The sequence below is a fragment of the Eupeodes corollae genome, chromosome 1 (genome assembly GCF_945859685.1).
Source record: "Eupeodes corollae chromosome 1, idEupCoro1.1, whole genome shotgun sequence".
Taxonomy (NCBI): Eukaryota; Metazoa; Arthropoda; class Insecta; order Diptera; family Syrphidae; genus Eupeodes; species Eupeodes corollae.
Genome location: NC_079147.1, coordinates 309,912,692 through 309,930,311, shown reverse-complemented (window position 1 = coordinate 309,930,311; position 17,620 = coordinate 309,912,692). Strand labels below are relative to the sequence as shown.

General features: G+C 32.9%; 2 protein-coding genes across 3 annotated transcripts; one reads left to right on the top strand and one right to left on the bottom strand.

Annotated features, from left to right (window-relative positions):
- Window positions 1-834: 834 nt before the first annotated feature.
- LOC129942867 (phosphate carrier protein, mitochondrial) lies at window positions 835-3,422 on the bottom strand. Its single transcript, XM_056051978.1, has 4 exons — window positions 3,264-3,422; window positions 2,631-3,015; window positions 1,698-2,038; window positions 835-1,633 (listed from the first exon to the last, which is right to left on the bottom strand). The coding sequence occupies exons 2-4, from the start codon at window positions 2,985-2,987 to the stop codon at window positions 1,285-1,287; spliced, it is 1,047 nt and encodes a 348-aa protein (XP_055907953.1). The 5' UTR covers window positions 2,988-3,015; window positions 3,264-3,422; the 3' UTR covers window positions 835-1,284.
- Window positions 3,423-6,740: 3,318 nt separating this feature from the next.
- Window positions 6,741-12,834, top strand: LOC129942864 (rho GDP-dissociation inhibitor 1). 2 transcript variants are annotated; one of them, XM_056051973.1, is made up of 5 exons: window positions 6,741-6,949; window positions 7,757-7,968; window positions 8,034-8,143; window positions 8,333-8,447; window positions 11,904-12,834. In XM_056051973.1, the coding sequence occupies exons 2-5, from the start codon at window positions 7,779-7,781 to the stop codon at window positions 12,098-12,100; spliced, it is 612 nt and encodes a 203-aa protein (XP_055907948.1). In that variant the 5' UTR covers window positions 6,741-6,949; window positions 7,757-7,778; the 3' UTR covers window positions 12,101-12,834. The 2 variants fall into 2 exon arrangements, with proteins under 2 accessions (XP_055907948.1, XP_055907949.1); XM_056051974.1 differs by lacking the exon at window positions 6,741-6,949 and adding an exon at window positions 7,520-7,673.
- Window positions 12,835-17,620: the final 4,786 nt, after the last annotated feature.

The following is a 17,620-nucleotide window of genomic DNA, read 5'->3' as shown; positions in this document are numbered from 1 at the left end:
GTCGTTGCAGTTCCACAACAGAAGTAGAGGGATGTAAGTTAGAAAATAAATAAGAAAAGTTAAGAGTTCTATGGTCAGCAGAACAATTACTTGGAATAGAAGTTGAAGACAGAAGATAATTTATAATAATGAGGAAGACTCTCGGGGAAAAAATGGAGCCACCACCATTTATTTTGTAGGTTGGGTTTTAGATTTTGAATCAATTCAAAAACAACTTTTACTGAAGTTTCATAGAAAGTTTACAATCTATCTATGAAGTGATTCGTTTACACCGAAAGCAAAGAAAAATGCCAGATTTGCATTAAATGCCTTTAAAATATCAAGTGCAATAACCTTACTTTCTCTAAACCGATGTAAAGATTTCTTCCACTTTTAGCAGACAATATACCATTCATTAAATCCGTTCTATTTAAAAGCTCTACTAAGTAGTTCGAAATATTTTTACAAGCAAAATGTTTTTATATTGCACCGTCATCAATTATTCGTATTTATTATTTCCTCATCTACAACATAAACGTTCAGTTCAATTTGTTGTTGTTCACAACTTGTTAAAAGGCAATGTGAGCACCAGCACTGTCTTTACCATCAGGGACTGACCTTATAGATTATTAAATACACTTCATTCGAGTTTATCTTCAGAATACCAAATTCCAGTCAATGTAAGAACTGACTCATTTATCATTCGTTCATTAATTTGTATGTGCTTCCCACTCTATCACGTCTTGTGACGTTAAATTCGACTTTTTTTGTAAGTGATATCACGTTCTTGTACTGTGATCAGCAAATAACCTTAAAATATGAAAAGTTATTTCATTGAAAAAGAATTAAAACAAATTTTGTCTGAGGTATTTTCACATAGGGAAACATAGAATATTTTATTGCTTTCTTGACTAAATCGATACACGTTTATTTTCTTATTTAAATTTAATTTAAAAAGAATAATAAATAACATTAACTGTTTCTTCTCAAGAATGATAGTTTCCTACTGCGTTTATTTTCTGCGGAATGAACTGTTTCTTTTTTATAAATGCATTATTTTAATTTTTAATTACAAGTTCTTAAGAACTCTAGCTTATTTTGTTCAAGATGTTGATGACCCTTTTTGAAAGGATTAACATATATTTTTGCATTGGTGTTTCCCTAAGCTTTGAGTATACCTAGATGTGGTTTTCTTAAGTGTATTTGGTTTTCGTTTTTTTTTTCTGATTTTATTTTTGTTTCGGTTCTCGTTAATATGTTTGTTTATAATTATAATTTAACTATGCACTGATTTTTCCTTAAAATTTACTCGCTCTTGGCCAGTTTAGCCTTGAGGGATTCTGGCATCTCTGGTGGTGGTGGACGTGGGAGGGCCAAAGCTACTTTGACACCATCATAGATGAACCATTGCAGGGCAGTCAATGTACCGATCATAATAATACGAGGAACCAAACCGTTCCACATTCCCATGAAACCAAGACTCTTGGCAACATCGAAGGCAGATGAACCCTTGGCTTGGTTGAGTTTGGATACAACAACATCGGCTGGATGGGAGACGATGGCGCAGAAGACACCAGCAATGTAACCGGCAGCAAATGTGACAACCAATTGTTCACCCTTGGAGCAGTCTTGACGTGGTTTTGGAACAACGTGACTAAAAAAACAAAACAGTTTAAGATTCTATCTCAATTTTTGTATGTGAAAAAGTTTTGTCTTACCTGTAAAGTAACTCAACTGTCCTTTCGAAGCAAGCGAACTTCATCATGGTGTATGGGATCTGTCTGCACCACAATGGCACCAGGCCCTTGTAGAATGCACCAACCCCTTCTTCTTTCAGCATCTTAGGAACAGCCTGACGGAATGTGTTGGCGAAACCAGGCATGGTCTGGATCTTAACCTTGGCAGCTTCGAATGGAGCCAAAGCAATATCAGCAAAGAACTCAGCTGAAGCGGATGCGGCCAAGTAAAGGGAGGTACGGTACAAATAGGAGTTTTCCTCACCAAGCATGTTTGCATACTGTACTTTGAAGACCTCGTAGAGACCGAATTTGCATAGACCCTGTTTTAAAAAAAAAAATTAAATGTGAATTACGAGAAATACAATTTTAAGAATCAAAACCTTTCCTTGAAATCTTCAGTTTTTCTAACTTTAATTTAAACCTTAAAATATTTGGGACTTAGAAGTTTTGAGATTTACTTAATTAGATTGGTATTTGCTGTTTTTTACCGTACAATACAGTACAGTAACAATGCTTCAATTAAGTTAAAAAGATAGTTTAAAGTTACGTCTTATTAAATTATATAAATTTTTTACTATTAGCAGAAGTAGGTATGGTATTAAGTTGAAAATGTACATGCGAGCTATATTTGCTGTCTAGACAATTCGAGGTTTTAAAGAACAACCCTTTTGTAGCCATAAAAGGTTAAACGAAACTAATTTAAGCCGAAATTACGCAATGCAATGTTAATGCATGTTAAAGGCATTTATTTAACTATTCTTATTTTCAATTAAAGTCCAACATAAGATTCGGTGTTTTTAATCTTGTATTTAAAAAAAATCATCCCTTTCAAGATTTAAATAAGTAAGGAGTTGCATAACGATTCAAGTTACTTTTTAAAGAGAAAAATTTCTATAATCTGTGTTATCTTACCTGAGCAGAGTATCCAAAGAATGTTGGAGCCCATCCCTTGACTAAACCACGGCTTCCTTCTTCGGCAAAGGAAACTTTGAATCCATTGAACAGATTCTTGTATTTGGCCGAGTCGACTTGAAGACGGCACTTGACCAAATCCAATGGCACTACAAAAGTGTGAGTGGTACCACAAGAAAGGATACCACCAAGACCGCACAGCACGAAGTACTTGGTTGAGCCGAATTCACACGAATCCTGAGTCACTACTGCGGATGCTGCTTGGATTTCCCTACCAGGTGCAGCTTCACATTGAGCACGAGTGAAGGGAGTTTTGAAGGGGGAGTTTTTAGCTGCTTCAAAAATTGATGAAAACATCTTGGGTGATATTTATTAATGGGATCGGCTATGGGAAGATAATAATTTCATATATGTAAAATAAGTTTCGTGATTTTTTTCTTTCTTTCTTTTTGCAGGTCCAAGGTTAAAATCAATAGGTTACATAATTTTTAAGTGACAAAAGAGAAAAAATTACCGATTGATGACCAAATTTTATGAATTCTATGAAACAATGCGTTTAATAGAAATCAATTTAATAGGATTTTATTAGAATTAATTAAATATAGTTTATGTTTGAGGAAATTTTGCACTTACAATTAACAGCACACCAGCCACGGACACGATACGAGAACTTGAAAAGAATCTATTTGCAACCACGACCACTGCTGCTACCTTACGGAATTTTTCTGTGATAGTTTTTCGTTCCTCCAGGGAAGTTGGATGGAATACAAATTATGGAGACATAACATGGAAGCATGGAATTTTGGTACGTTTTGGGAATGAATCATATCAAAGTTGCAAAATCAGTTTTTTCTGTTCGAGAATTCGACAACAAATATTTGTTATGTTTTGATATTTATTTCGCAAATTATTAAAAACATTTTTAATAAGCATAACCCGGTAAACATGAACTCCAAGTATAAGCATTTATACTTACTTTTGTAAAGATTTTTGGAGACTATGATTCAAATAAAAAGCTTTTTTTAGAGTCATTAAATTTATTCCACAAAACTCCAAAGATGGAGTTTTGGTAGTCAACAACACAGAAATGGTTGAGATTTGTGAACCACTAGGCCCTAGTTCTCAACGGACTCTAGCGCCACCTAATTTATTTTTATTATGTAATCACATAAACAGGAAATTTTTTTCTATTTTTAGTTTTGGAAAGAGGGACCTAATGGGTTTAAAATTTGGCATACAAAAATTCCTAAGGACATAGGTACATAACTTGTCTATTAACTGAAATGTCAGAAATGGAGCCAAAATAAACTCACAACATTGTATATGAATAAAACCTTGAGTTCTGTCATTAAGAGGATCTACCGAAGCCATGAATGCTGTCGAGTTGGACTTTTAAGAAGAATGGCTTATATACATTAAATATTAAGTGCGTTTTTTTGGCATTCAATAAATAGTATAGTAGAAAATTCCCAACAAAACGATCCGCAGTAGTCAGATTTTTGTATTTGAAAATTGGTTCATCTGAAAGAAGATCAGTCAGAATAATAATTTAAAAAAAACACAAAAAGAAGAAAATTTTGTGAAAATGAAATGTTAAAATTAAATTAGAAAAAAACTAAGTAAAACTAATAAAATGGACAACTAAGTAAAACTAATAAAATGGACAATTTCAAGAAGAAATGTTAAGAAAACATCTGGAAATTGAGATTCTATAAAAAAAAGTTAATTTAACAATTGCTTCAAGGAGGGGTTTGTTCGTAGACTACTACATTAACATGTGGTGTTGAAGCGAGCTTGAAGATCGCCTAAATTCTTTATAGACCTGAATCGAGTTAAGTCGAGTCAAAATTTGCGAAGAAAAAACTGTGGAGGAGTTGGTTTAACAGATAACGCATTATGGTCTGTTTATTTGCATGTTTGTTTACCAAAAATATAGTTTTGTTTTAATCAAATTACAAAAAAAAAACATGGACATGGAGTAGGTAGCATATTGTTATATAGTGCTGAACTATTCAGGTCTTCATTGTTTAACACGAATCAAACTATCTCACTTGCACTTTATAAGAAACATCGAAACATCATTTGCAATTTAGAAAGTGTTGTCATACTTAATCATTTTTAAATCTTCTGTGTGGTGGAAACACCAAAAAGATTTATTTAATCCAAACTGAGATACAATTAATTATGGCACTTACGATAAATTGGCGAGATATATGTGGGATCTGTCAAATATTAAAGAAAAACAATTGCAAATTCGAATAAACAAATACCAAAAGTTGTATGTTTACTACCATGAATTTTTCATCAAGGTAGGATGCAGTTGGAGGGAAGCGGGGATGAAAAATGCTCGGACGTCGAATCCTAGTTTTGTGGATCGAAAAAGCAGTTCCTGACCCTGAGACATTTCGTTGTAACTTAAAATTTAAATTCTTTTATTACCTGTTTGTCTTTTTAGTTCATCGAAAATGGAAAATACTGTCATTTAAATGGAACCCTATTTTTTCTCTAAGTGCAATCTTTCTTATTACTACTTGAACTGAGTTTACAATTTTGTACTCAAAGAAAAAATGATATGCTAAGGCCAAACTTTACAACGACATTTATAGGGTTTTCTATGGTAAATGTAAATTTCCCTCAAAAATTGATTTTTTTCGTGGCAAATGGAACACGATTGAAATTGTTTTTTGTTGTTATTGTATTGCTGTAGCGTACGTGTTAACGAATACGATAGAGCTACACTTTTAAATGGGTGCAAAGAGGGGTAATTCTGCCGAATTCCAGATCTGCAGATTTGATCCTAAATCAATTTATTTTCCCATGGAAATTTGTGTGTTTGGAAGATTTAGATCAAACATAAATTGATTTATTTAGCCTATTGAAAACACTATTGCTGTATTTGAATATTTGAAGGTTATGGTTTAATAGTTGAGAATACCAAACTGTTCGGTAAGGTTCAGAAATTCATCATGAATCGTTTAAGGCTAGAACACCGCTTTCAAATTGTGAGAATTTACCTAGGAAGCAATAATTCCCCAAGTTCATAGAGCATTTTAACTGAAGAATGGTTTTTAGTGATAAAACAGATTTCTTGAGCTAAGACAATTTTTAAGCAATTAAGGATTCATTATTAAAATTGACTGTTTGGTGCGGTTTACATGCTGGCGGTACACATACCATTCTTATTTCTTCCGAAATGATAAACAGTAAATGGCGGGCGCTATCGAGCCTTGTAAGTCATTGATTTATGCTGAAACTCTTGGAGCACTGCAATACAATATTTAAGCTATTAAAGACGCCTCCTGCGAGTTTTATTGAAAAAGAAGTAAGGAATAGGAATGATTATAAAAATATGTATGTCTTGAAATTCACTACCAGATAATAATAAAAATTCTTAAGCTCTTAACTAAAAATAACCAATATAATAGAAAAACCAAAATGACCATTTTTTTGTATCTTCTTCTCATGCGTGCTAAATAAAGACGACATGAGAAATGAATGACAGACGCGTCAACATTGAATATTTTTTACTGGATTACTTAACACCTTTGGATTTTTATGTTGCTAAAAACGACTTGTTTGACGTTTTAGAGAAAATATTGTGGCGTCATTACTTTTTATTGAGTTTTATGACTCGCATTAGAATTCTTAATAAACAAGCAAGGTTGGGGAAATTATATGTGGAAAACCAACTGAGAATTTATTACACTTTTTGGGTCGATTTCTGTACTTAATATTTTCTCAGCTAGATTATAAAAAAATACTTAACTTGAACATGAAACAAACTATTTTTAAGGCAATTTTTTTTTACCTCGAGGGAATTTTAACCGAAGAAGTGTTTTAAAAAGTCCTATTAGACGCGAATAGTGCAGCAAAAAGCTAAATTTGATCCCATAACTAACCAAACTTCAAAACTTTAACGCTTTTCGCACTGAGTCGAGTAAGTGTCCACTTTTAATACCTTCTCTGTAGTTTTACAGATTGTTCCCATTTTGTTTTGTTCCAACTCCCATTTTCAATTCATTCCAGATTTTTCAACAATCATCAAGCGTTTCGCATACTCGTTGTCGTCGTTTTCTATCTCTTTCTGCATACCACTTAGAGTGTGTGTAATTCTACACTGTGGTGCAATTTCGCGTTTATTATTTTTCGTTGATTCTTGTGTATAAGTTGAATGTGATTCTTTTCCTTTGCAGTACTATAATAAATTTATTTGTTACGTTTTTCTCTATTTATCCGAGATAAATCTTCATTTCGAAAATAATTACAATTAAATTACAAAGAATTCAATTGCCTTTAAGGAATTTCACTAATATTTCTGGGTAAGTAAAAGCAATTTTTATCAAAAGGCCGAAATTTTCAGAAAGATAAAATTAAAACAAAAAAAAAAATCACACAAAACCGGTGAATCATTTTTGTACATATTTTATGGGCTGTTTCACTGTTTCTTCATATTCATATCGGTCTCTCAACGAACGACAGCCGCAGCCTTGTCTGAATCCAAACCTTCGGTAAAAATACGCCATTTAGTTATTAAGCCCCTAAAATGCCTTCTTAGAATTCCCTTCTGCTTCTGGCAAGATAATCAGTGGGCCTATTCAACTAATTAGAATTTATAGATAAATGATAAATGGTTTGGTTGGAAAACATGTTTCCAAATACCAGCCGCAAGCTTTTTTTATTTTTTATCAAGCATTTCCAGTTTGAGAATCTAGAAAATTTGCTTGAGCGGTAGTATGATTGATTCGCTACCTATTTGGGCAGCAGCAAGGTGCAATTTTTCCCCTTTCGTTCCCTTCTCTATGACACATACTTGTGATAACGAAGTTCTCAGACTTTTATCTTTCGTTTTTGGTTTTACAAAAATTCCTTTTCGTTTTTTTAACCAAAAGAATGAAAAGAATAATAATTTATTGAAAAATAATGTGTGCAAAATAAAAAAAAAAGCTTTATAGAACCGTCCATCCACGGCACGACTGGACGAGCGACGTAGACGAGCGAATTGATTGGGTGTGGTTGCTATAGTGAGGCTTTGTGCATTTCAAGGTGTTATTTATTAGGCTTTATGTCCTCTGTAGTCTGTGACCTAAGAACTGAGATTTAATCACATTATTTATTTATTTATGCAGAAACTACATAAATTGATATAGAATGTCATCAAACAATCAAGCTGACCCAGCTTCTGCAGAGATTTTCGATGATGTTGAACACGATGTTAACTATCAGCCACCACCGGAAAAGACTATCGACGAAATAGTGGCAGCCGACAAAGACGACAAAAGTCTTATCGTATACAAAAAGGCGCTGCTTGGTGAAGCGGAAAGTGAAAAAATCATTGTTGGTAAGGAGAATCTTAAGAAAAACCTTATTGGGGCTAGAATTAATTATTTAATGAATTTTGTGCAGACACAAGTGATCCAAGAAAAGTTATTGTTAAAAAACTATGCCTTTGTGTGGATGGGCGAGATGACATGGAATTGGATTTAACTGGAGACTTAACGCAATTAAAGAAACAGGTAATTACATAATTTTAACTTAAAATGAATAAACCTTGTTTAAATAAACCAAATGTTTTCTTTCTATTTTTTATTTTCTCTTCTTTTTATTTTGTTTATTTTTTGTTTCCCATGTTTCGTCCTGGTGGTCTACTCGGCAATGTTAATCCGTAACATGTGCTGTTGATGTTTGCTGTTGCTATTGGCTAGGTCTTTGTTATTAAGGAAGGTATACGCTACAAGGTGCGAATCGATTTTATAGTTCAAAGAGAAATTGTCCATGGCCTTAAATATGTACAAAAGACTTATAGATTGGGAGTGCCAGGTAAGATTAAATATTCTTATTGGTATTATGCTTTTGTAGTTCAAGTTGTAGAATAGGAAACCTTTAGGGTTAATTTAACTAGTAAATTGCAGTGCTTGCATTTTTTTTAATAGAAACAAAAGTAGCTTAAGGTGAGCTAAAACATTCTAAGATTGAATATCAAATACAATACTAACAGTTGCAAATTGCTTGACATTGAAAAACAAAATTAATTTATAATTCGTTTCTCTTTCATTGTTTCTATTTCTAGAAAAAGGATTTTTTGTTACTAAGTAATTTTAGGTCTATTTTAAGTCAGACTCTAACGTGAATCTTGAAAACATTAACAACTTACTTAATCTAATAAAAATCTATGGTCCTTTTTAGTCCTGTAAAATAAATACACAAAACGAAATAATCAGCATTAAAAATTCTAACAAATTTTGAGTACTAATTCTACAGGTTAATTTTTGGACAATCCACTGGAAATTAATTATTTTCCGTGTGCAAATTTTCTCAACTTGCTCTTAGAATCCTAATAAACAATTTGTTATAAATAAAAAAAAATAGGTCATACCTTTTAAAATATATTTAAAGGCAGGTATTTTTGTGTACTTTACAGAGCGATTTTTCATAGGTGAATTTTTAAAGCAATTCCAAGACTGACATTTTCACACTTAGCTCAGTACTAATGCAATATGTAACTACAAGTTTGTTTTAGAGACATAAAGATATAGATAGCTATAACACTATAAAAGTCCAACAAATAAGTCTGACGTATGAAATTGGTGTCTATGTATTTAGTCGTAATTTATGACTAGCAATGCGCTGCATATGTATTGAGTTTGCAATTATAAATCAATTATGATATTAGCTGTATTTCATTGTACGCCAACGAAAATTCAAAATTTATTGAACCCATTTTTAAATGCAAATTATAATTACAAATAAAACGTTTTGATATAGTAGTGGGTAACTCATTCCAAAATATTTCATGAAGAATAGCACTTTGCAATGCTTTCCCAGTTTAGATTAAGTATTGGTTATTTTTATTATATGAAAGATTTTCTCATTGCATAATTGGCAAAATGGCCTTCAGTCCGAAACCTTTTACACAATTAACAGTTTGACCAAATTTGTTTGTATACAAAAGGTTTTTCATGTGGATTTGAAAACTTTTTTTCCAAAATACAAATCATTTGAAATATTTAAAAAACTTTATTTTAGGCTTAAAATGCAATCCAAACATTTATGAAATAAAATCGGCTTCGGTCATATCGTTGGTTTCGTGGGATCCACTTTTCGACGACTGGACTACACTTTTCTGCCGAAGCGGCACCTATGTCGATGGCGCGTTGGCATAAACCAATGATGATTTTTTGAGATAATATTCTCATCAAACTCACTCTTCAATAAATATATTGTTAGGTGTGCTGTGCGCCTTGTGGCACATCCTGTTGAAACCACACGTAGTCCAAGTGCATATCTTCCAATTTGGACTAAGAATAATCGGTAGTCATGGCGCGATAACGCTGGCTACTAACAGTAACGTTTCATTATCGTCGATGAAAAAATATGGCTCAATAACGCCGGCGGCATGCAAACCGCACTAAACTGTTATTTGTTGGTGGTGATTCATAAAGTAAATAACGCACATTTTGCTTAGTGAATTTCAGCACTGAAATTAACTGTGATGAAATTCATCACCTTTCCGCAGCTCCTCGAGAGCATTTATGCAAACTAGACAATATTGAGGTCTAAGCGTTGCCCAATTACTGAGAACGCCGTGGAATTGACTGATTTGGATCAATTTCTACGAAGGCCTGATACGGCAACATCACACATGGAATATGAAGACTCCACATTTTATTGCCTGTCTGGTCTGGAAAATTTAAAATATTGCTCGTAAATTTGAGGTCAACGACTCCGAATTTTGGTAGAAAATGTATATAATTTGCAGACGTTGAGGTTAATGACTCCGACTTTTGGTAAAAATGTTTATAAATTGCAGACGTTGCTCCTTGTTCTTTACTATGATGAAAACTTTGAGCGTACTGATAAATTAACAATGACAGTTTAATGATAAGTGAAATTTTCAAGGTCGCCCTATTGGAACAGCCCATATTATAAAGATTTTCGTATTGCATAATTGGCAATATGATTTGGATGTTAATTAAAAATATTGATTGATGCCATGAAGATAATTCCAATTTCCACTTCCAGAGATAATCCTACAAATTTTGGAGCATGCAAATGTGCATTGTGTCCTTGTATCGAAATTGAAAGTTTCATATTTATTATGAATCGTATGAACATGAACCATTGAATCCAAGAACGGTATATAGAGGAAAGTACTTAAATCTTTTAATATAAACAGTCAACTTCAATTATATCAAGCACAAATACAACAACTTGAGTTGCTTTTAACAAGCAATGTTATGCATATCAGGGAAATGACTATAAATCCAAAGTTTTAATGTGCGTAGATCAATAAATCTGTGTTAACAATGAAAATGAATGTTTTTCAATGTTTTTAATATTTCAATTTAATCTCCTTTTAGGATAACATATTTTTCCAACGATTATGCCACTTCTTTAAAACCTCAGAAAAATACTTTCTCAAAAACAAAAAACACCTCTATCTCGGTGGTAATCTCTTTATTTGATCAATAATTCCGAACCAAATGTCTTTATGTTAGGGAACAAGAAAAAGTCGGATCAAATCAATGCGAAATTTTTGGATTTTAGCAGCAAACATTTTGAATGAGTGTACTGGTACGTTAATCAAGACAAAATATAACTTTTTTCTTGGCCGAATGGGCGTGATTTATTCAATGCCCATTCCATATCGCTCTTTCCATTTTGTTAACTTCTTAAAAAACATGTGAAAGAATGTCTACAAAAAACTAAACAAGCTTATGAATCTGTCTAAATTTTATATAGTGTAGTTTGAAATATAGCAAATTATTTCCGAATAGAAAAACCTACTAATTGATCGACCCTAATTTGAAGATAATATCTAAATAACTTTAAATATTGCAACTAGACATTGTAATGTAGAATGTATCAAAACCGTTGTATAGAAATTAGAAATTTTACTTAAACGTTACGGACTGGATAATTCTCAAGCTAAACAAAAAATAAGACTAGTATATTTTTGATTACTTTTGCTAGAAAACCATCTGTTGTCCAAAAAAACTAACGTAGTAGTTTCATTTGAGTTACATAAATATTGAAAGAATTAAAATAAAATGTTTGTTTTTATTTGCTATCTCTTTTTTAAATCGGAATCCAAAGCTATTGGTAAGATTTAAGTGTTTTCAATATTTCTACTTATTTCTTGCAACACAAAAAAAATACCTCACCTTTAATTTTTTAAAAATAAGAACTCAATAATCAAAATAATTTTTCTTACTCGTTATTCAATTCTTTCAATTTGTAAAATATATATTAAAATGTTGATTTTTTCGTTCCCAGTGGATAAAATGACACATATGGTTGGATCCTACCCACCTAAAAAGGACATCATATCCTACCTAACACCTTTCGAGGAAGCACCATCGGGAATGATGGCACGGGGTACATACTCCGTTTCGTCACTCTTCACCGACGATGACAAGAATGTTCATCTTAAATGGGATTGGACATTTGAAATAAAAAAAGACTGGGAATAAATATATTCTGGGAACATCTACGAGTATTGCAGTCATTAAAAAAAAAATCTTCCTAAACAATAACAACAAAACCACAAGAAAATAAAACAAAATTAAAATTTAAATTTAAATTAAAACAAAAATTAAAAGCAAAAACAACATTGTATAACAATAATATTCTTATAAATTTTTATCCTTGATAAAAAATAAAATTAAAATATACATAAATTAACAATATGGAGAAACGCGTTTACATGTTTATATTATATACATTACGTGTCAATATGTATAGGATTTACTAAAAAAGTATTTACAAAGCAATTATGTATCCAATATATACATATATATATATATATCAATAATATATATGTAAAGGCTACACAATATCCCTCATCGACCATCAGATTTATTAAATTTATCAAATATGTAATGTAATATTAAAAGTAAAAATTCTAGATTATTTTTTGGTTACAATTTTGTATTATTATTTAATAGAGAAACTTACAAAAATTATATAAGAAGATAATACAAAACGCAGGGTTATTAATATATATAGAAATATGAAATATGTATTAGGCATTGTGTTTTCTTAAATTAAAACAACAAACAAACAAATAAAATATTGTATTGTAATCAAATAACCAAAACCTTACAAGTAATGTTATTGCTATTTAAGTCTGATAAATAGTGGTAACGATGAAAAATGAACTTATACTTTATTATACAAACAAAAATAAAATTGCATTTGTTTTAGATGTGTACAATGTTTAAATTAAGTGTTGGAAAATATTTTGAGTCGAACTTTGATGTTACTTTTGTTCTTACAGTATTGTGCACAAATTAAATTTATTTTGAAAAATAGTTTAAAGAGAAGTAAACAAGTACTAAGACAATATTTTATATGCCCTTCTAGTATCTCTGAGTTCTTTCGATCTCTTTGTCATTGGCGAAATCAACTTCCGACATATATTTTGTATATCTTGGTCATGGAGCCAAGATTTTTCAGTCGAATTGAGATCAGTTAAGCTCGTTTAGAATTACTTTAACTTTTTTCAAAAGTTTAGCGTTTTACAAGGTCTTCATGAAAAGGTTTCCCGCATCGAAGTTCTTCTTTTGATTATCGGAAGAAACATATGAGTCAGGAGATCAAAAACTTGGATTTAGTTATCATGCCTTGGACAGACTGCTCGTAGGATAAATAACTATTGGCCTACTGACAAATGAATTGGAACATTTTCTTGTCCCAATTGTAGAGCTATAAATAGCTCTAGTATGATATTGTTATGAGTTAGTTGGAGTTTGACTATCGCACAATAAAGAATCCATTAAAGGCTAAGCGGCATCTTGACTTTTATTTTTACAAGTCAGAAGTGGGATACTAATCTACGCCTCAAGCAGTTCATATTTATTTATTTTTTCTCCTCCGTTCTCAAGCATAGCGGATCAACAATTAAGTGGCGCAATCTTGATAACCGATATCAACACCGCCTCATTTACGACAGTCTAATTTGCATTCGGCTCTGGGTCCAAGAATATCGGGTGTAGCGGTGTGACATCACGCGATAAACTGGCCTTCGACCAGTGATCTTTTTCAGTTAAAAACTGACGGACAATGAAAAGAAGTTCCACTCCTATGAACTGGAAGTGCTCGCCATAGTGGAGAGTCTGGAGCGCTTCAGAGTATATCTCTTGGGTAAACGTTTTAAGGTCGTAACAGATTGCGAGGCCATTGTAGCAACAAGCAAAAGATCCTTCCTAGAGTGGGTCGATGGTGGCTTAAGCTCCAAGAATTCTCATTCGAAATCGTCCATCAGCCAGGTAATAAAGCGGCATACGTGGATGCTCTAAGGTCGACAGCCGAATGAGGACGAACAACCCCCAGAAGAAGCATCATTGTTTGTGCTGAATGTCAACATAGCCGGGGACGACTGGCTAGCCACAATGCAGTGGCAAGATGTTAAGTTACGGTCCATTATAATCGCACTGCAGCCAGGAGAGATGACACCGGAAATGTCGTTTGTTCCGATTAGTTAAAGGGGAGGAGAGAAAGGCAGTTCCAAAGGCAGTTCGATTGCGAGTGTTGAAGCTCTGCCACGATGACGTAGGTCATTTCACTGATGAAAAGACCCTTTCGAGGCTAAGGGAGACATACTCGTTCCCCAGGATGAGGGGATACACGAGGTCGTACATAAAGTCTTGCGTCGACTGTGCATACGACAAACGTAAAGTTGGTTTAATTGAAGGGGATCTGCATCCCCCGGAACGAGTTCCACTGCCCTCGACACGGTTCATCTGGATCACCTCGGACCTTTCCCCGTTGGAAAGGGAGGGACCAGGTACGTGCTTGCCATTGTGGACAACTTCACAAAGTATTCAGTACTTCGAGCAGTGAAAACTACAAACACTAGGGGCGTCCTAAACGTTTTGGCTGAAGTTACGGGGTATTTTGGCGTCCCTCGCATAATCATTACCGATAGAGGAACAGCTTTCACCGCCAAATTATTCGAGCTGTATTGCGACGAGAACGATATCCAGCACGTGAAAAATGCCGTGAGAACACCAAGAGCAAATGGCCAGGTGGAACGCTGCAACCGCACGGTTCTCTCGGCACTTAAGTGCACCCATTCCAGCGAAAGAGGTAAAGACTGATCGAGCCAGCTCGATTCAATGGGGTCTAAACACAACCAGAACCAGAAGAACACTACAACTAGGGCAAGTCCACACGAACTATTGTTTTCCTACACTCCTAGAGACATTCTGGGCAATAAACTATTGCTGGAGCTGGGAAAAACATCAATGTCTGAGAAGGAAGAAGTAGATGAACGAAAGCAGTCCGCACTTCAGAATATCATTCGAAATCAGCATGTCCAAAAGAAGTCATTTGACCAGAAGCACCGGAAACCATCCCAATATGAGGTTAATGATTTTAATATTAATTGAAATTGAACCAGTTGCCACAGGTACATCACGGAAGCTTGAGCCAATTTTTCGGGGTCCAAGACAATCCAGAACTGTCGTATAAAGGACAAAATATATAAAATAATAAACATTTATGTTTTTAGAACTTTAAATAGTTTTTTTTTCTTTTTAAATTCAATAAAACCAAATAAAAGATATAATATGATTGACTTATTATATTTATACCAAAAGATTAATTTCATTTTGAATTCTTGTGTCCTTACCGAGCAGCTGATTGTGAAACGTCAAAACCATTTTACACTAACTTTGTAGCCGACATTTTTACACCACGTCGGAAGGGAAATTTGAACTACTATTGTAGTTAGATTTAGCCAATCAGAATCAGAATGACTACGTAGCCAATAGCTTTGTGAATGCGACACTTTTCTTCACCAGAGTTTATATAAAATTAAAGTTAAAATTCAAGATGAGATTTCTTTTCTTCTCCTTGAAGTGTTTAAAACATCCACTCAAGAAATGTATGACACATTTAAATAATATTGTTATAAATTGATTATTATTTTTAATAATTCAAAAATTTTAGTTTTTTCTTTGTTGAGATAAAAGAAAGAACCGACAATTTTGTTTCCATGTATAAATGGTTTTATAAGTAAGAGCAAATGTTTGTTTAACACAACGTCGTTGAAATAGGTGCCTCAGGTGTATTCGTATAGCACATTCTTTCCATCTCATTTTTCAAGATTCTAGTTTTAAGTCCCTGTTTCTAGATTAGCATATTATATGTATGTGGCATGGTGGGTCATCCTGCATGGAAAAGATGTCTTCGAAATCAATGTCTTTACTTTAAGTGAAAATAAATCGGTTGTACTGGCGCTGTGGCTCTTTACGTCCCCGTTGACTGAAACGATGTTTCCAGACATATTTTCTAAGAGCAAATAGTCCAAATAGTAGTACCCGTAACGTGATGGTTAGTGCGTTGGACAGTCATGCAAGGGGTCTTAGGTTCAATTCCGGGTACTGCCTCCTGCGAGGAATTTCCAAGAGTAATTCTTGTCATGAATAGTGTTTCTCAAATTAGGCGTTCGGATTCGGCATATTAACTGTAGGTCCGTTCCATCTCTGACAACATTACTCGCACACAGGAATGGTTGAGAGTTGTAAGTTACTAGGTTCTAGTTCTTCATGGACTGTTGCGCCACCTAATAATAAATAGTCCATTGACGCCTTCGTTTCTCAATCCGCACTAAACAGTCACTCTGAGTTCACAAATAAACACAAGATCTGATAGAAAATCACATTTTCCCATATCTTGAAATTTAAAAAAAATTAAAGTTGAAAATCTGAAGTTAAAACAACTTCGAAAATAAAAGCGAAAGTTAAAAAAAAAATATCCTCAAGCAGAGAAACAAATTATAAGAATTCATTTGTTTCTTCTTGTGCATTAAGCTTATGAAAAAGTAACGCACTTGCATTTGGTACTGCAATAGTGCAAAATAATAAGTCAAGACTCTGAAAGAGGAGTTCAAGACTTAATTGCAGCTTCTTCATTGCAAATGAATTTTGATTAAAACAATGCACTCGTCTGGTAAAAAATACTTTCAGGGAATGGCAAGAAAGAAACCCACACAAAATAATAAGATACCTTTTTTAACTCAGCTTGTTTGCATTGCAATCAAATTAATTGATTTTGTATGACCATATTCAAATCTTAGCCGTTTCTTTATCATGGTGTCAACAATGATTTGAATTAAATCTTGGTAAGTAATAATTTTACCACCTCAGAGCAGTGGTCATAAAATTGAAATTCAATAAAAAAGATATAAGGCCAAGATGAATTAATTTTTTTTAGTTTTATCATCGTAAATTGATCTATACAGATAAACACTCAACTTTAATCTCAAGGTTGCTTACCAATTAAACGCCTTGAACCAAATATTAAAGACTTTTACTTTACGGAAGTAATAATTCTCTTCTGTAATAAAAATGTGTTTATACCTCTAAAAATAATCATTGCAACGTCATAGAAGCACGATTTCGTTTATAATAATTAAAGAAAAAAAAAAAACAAAAACGAAATATTTTATTTCAATAAAAACAAATACAAAACAAACTATTTACCACATCACAAATAAAACGTTTTGCAGTAAGCAATTTATTTCGATTTGTTTTGTTTACAAAATAAAAACAAATCCTAAGTACTCCTCAAAGAAAAAATAAACAAGACTACGTCTAGCTTGTTATGGCAAAATGTCGTATTTTTATATGAGTGAAATAATCTAAAATTTAAACTATTTTTGAAATATACCCATTAATGGCATTTTTGAAGTGTTGTTAAATAAAGAAGAGAACAACTTTTTTAAAGCTGAAATGTGTTACAGAAAAAAGTAATCAACTAAAATTCAAGTTTAAATTTTTGAGGAAAGCCTTTTTAAATATTTTGTAACTGTCTAAAATGGACTCCAATTCTGACATTTTTTACTCGCACACAGGAATGGTGTGCGAGTTGTTAGTCACTAGGCCCTAGTTCTCAATGGACTGTTGCGCCACCTAATTTATCTATTTGTTTTTTTTTTTATTAAAATGGACCAACAAATTTAAGAGTTCGAAATATGATATTAATTA

What these genes read in the sequence shown, in the direction of transcription:
- LOC129942867 (XM_056051978.1), bottom strand. Translation starts at nt 2,987, where the DNA reads ATGTTTTCATCAATTTTTGAAGCAGCTAAAAACTCCCCCTTCAAAACT. An exon ending in TCTTTGGATACTCTGCTCAG is followed by an intron (nt 2,039 to 2,630) that starts GTAAGATAACAC and finishes TTTTTAAAACAG; the next exon opens with GGTCTATGCAAATTCGGTCT. An exon ending in ACAGTTGAGTTACTTTACAG is followed by an intron (nt 1,634 to 1,697) that starts GTAAGACAAAAC and finishes TTGTTTTTTTAG; the next exon opens with TCACGTTGTTCCAAAACCAC.
- LOC129942864 (XM_056051973.1), top strand. Translation starts at nt 7,779, where the DNA reads ATGTCATCAAACAATCAAGCTGACCCAGCTTCTGCAGAGATTTTCGAT. An exon ending in TAACGCAATTAAAGAAACAG is followed by an intron (nt 8,144 to 8,332) that starts GTAATTACATAA and finishes GCTATTGGCTAG; the next exon opens with GTCTTTGTTATTAAGGAAGG. An exon ending in TTATAGATTGGGAGTGCCAG is followed by an intron (nt 8,448 to 11,903) that starts GTAAGATTAAAT and finishes TTTCGTTCCCAG; the next exon opens with TGGATAAAATGACACATATG.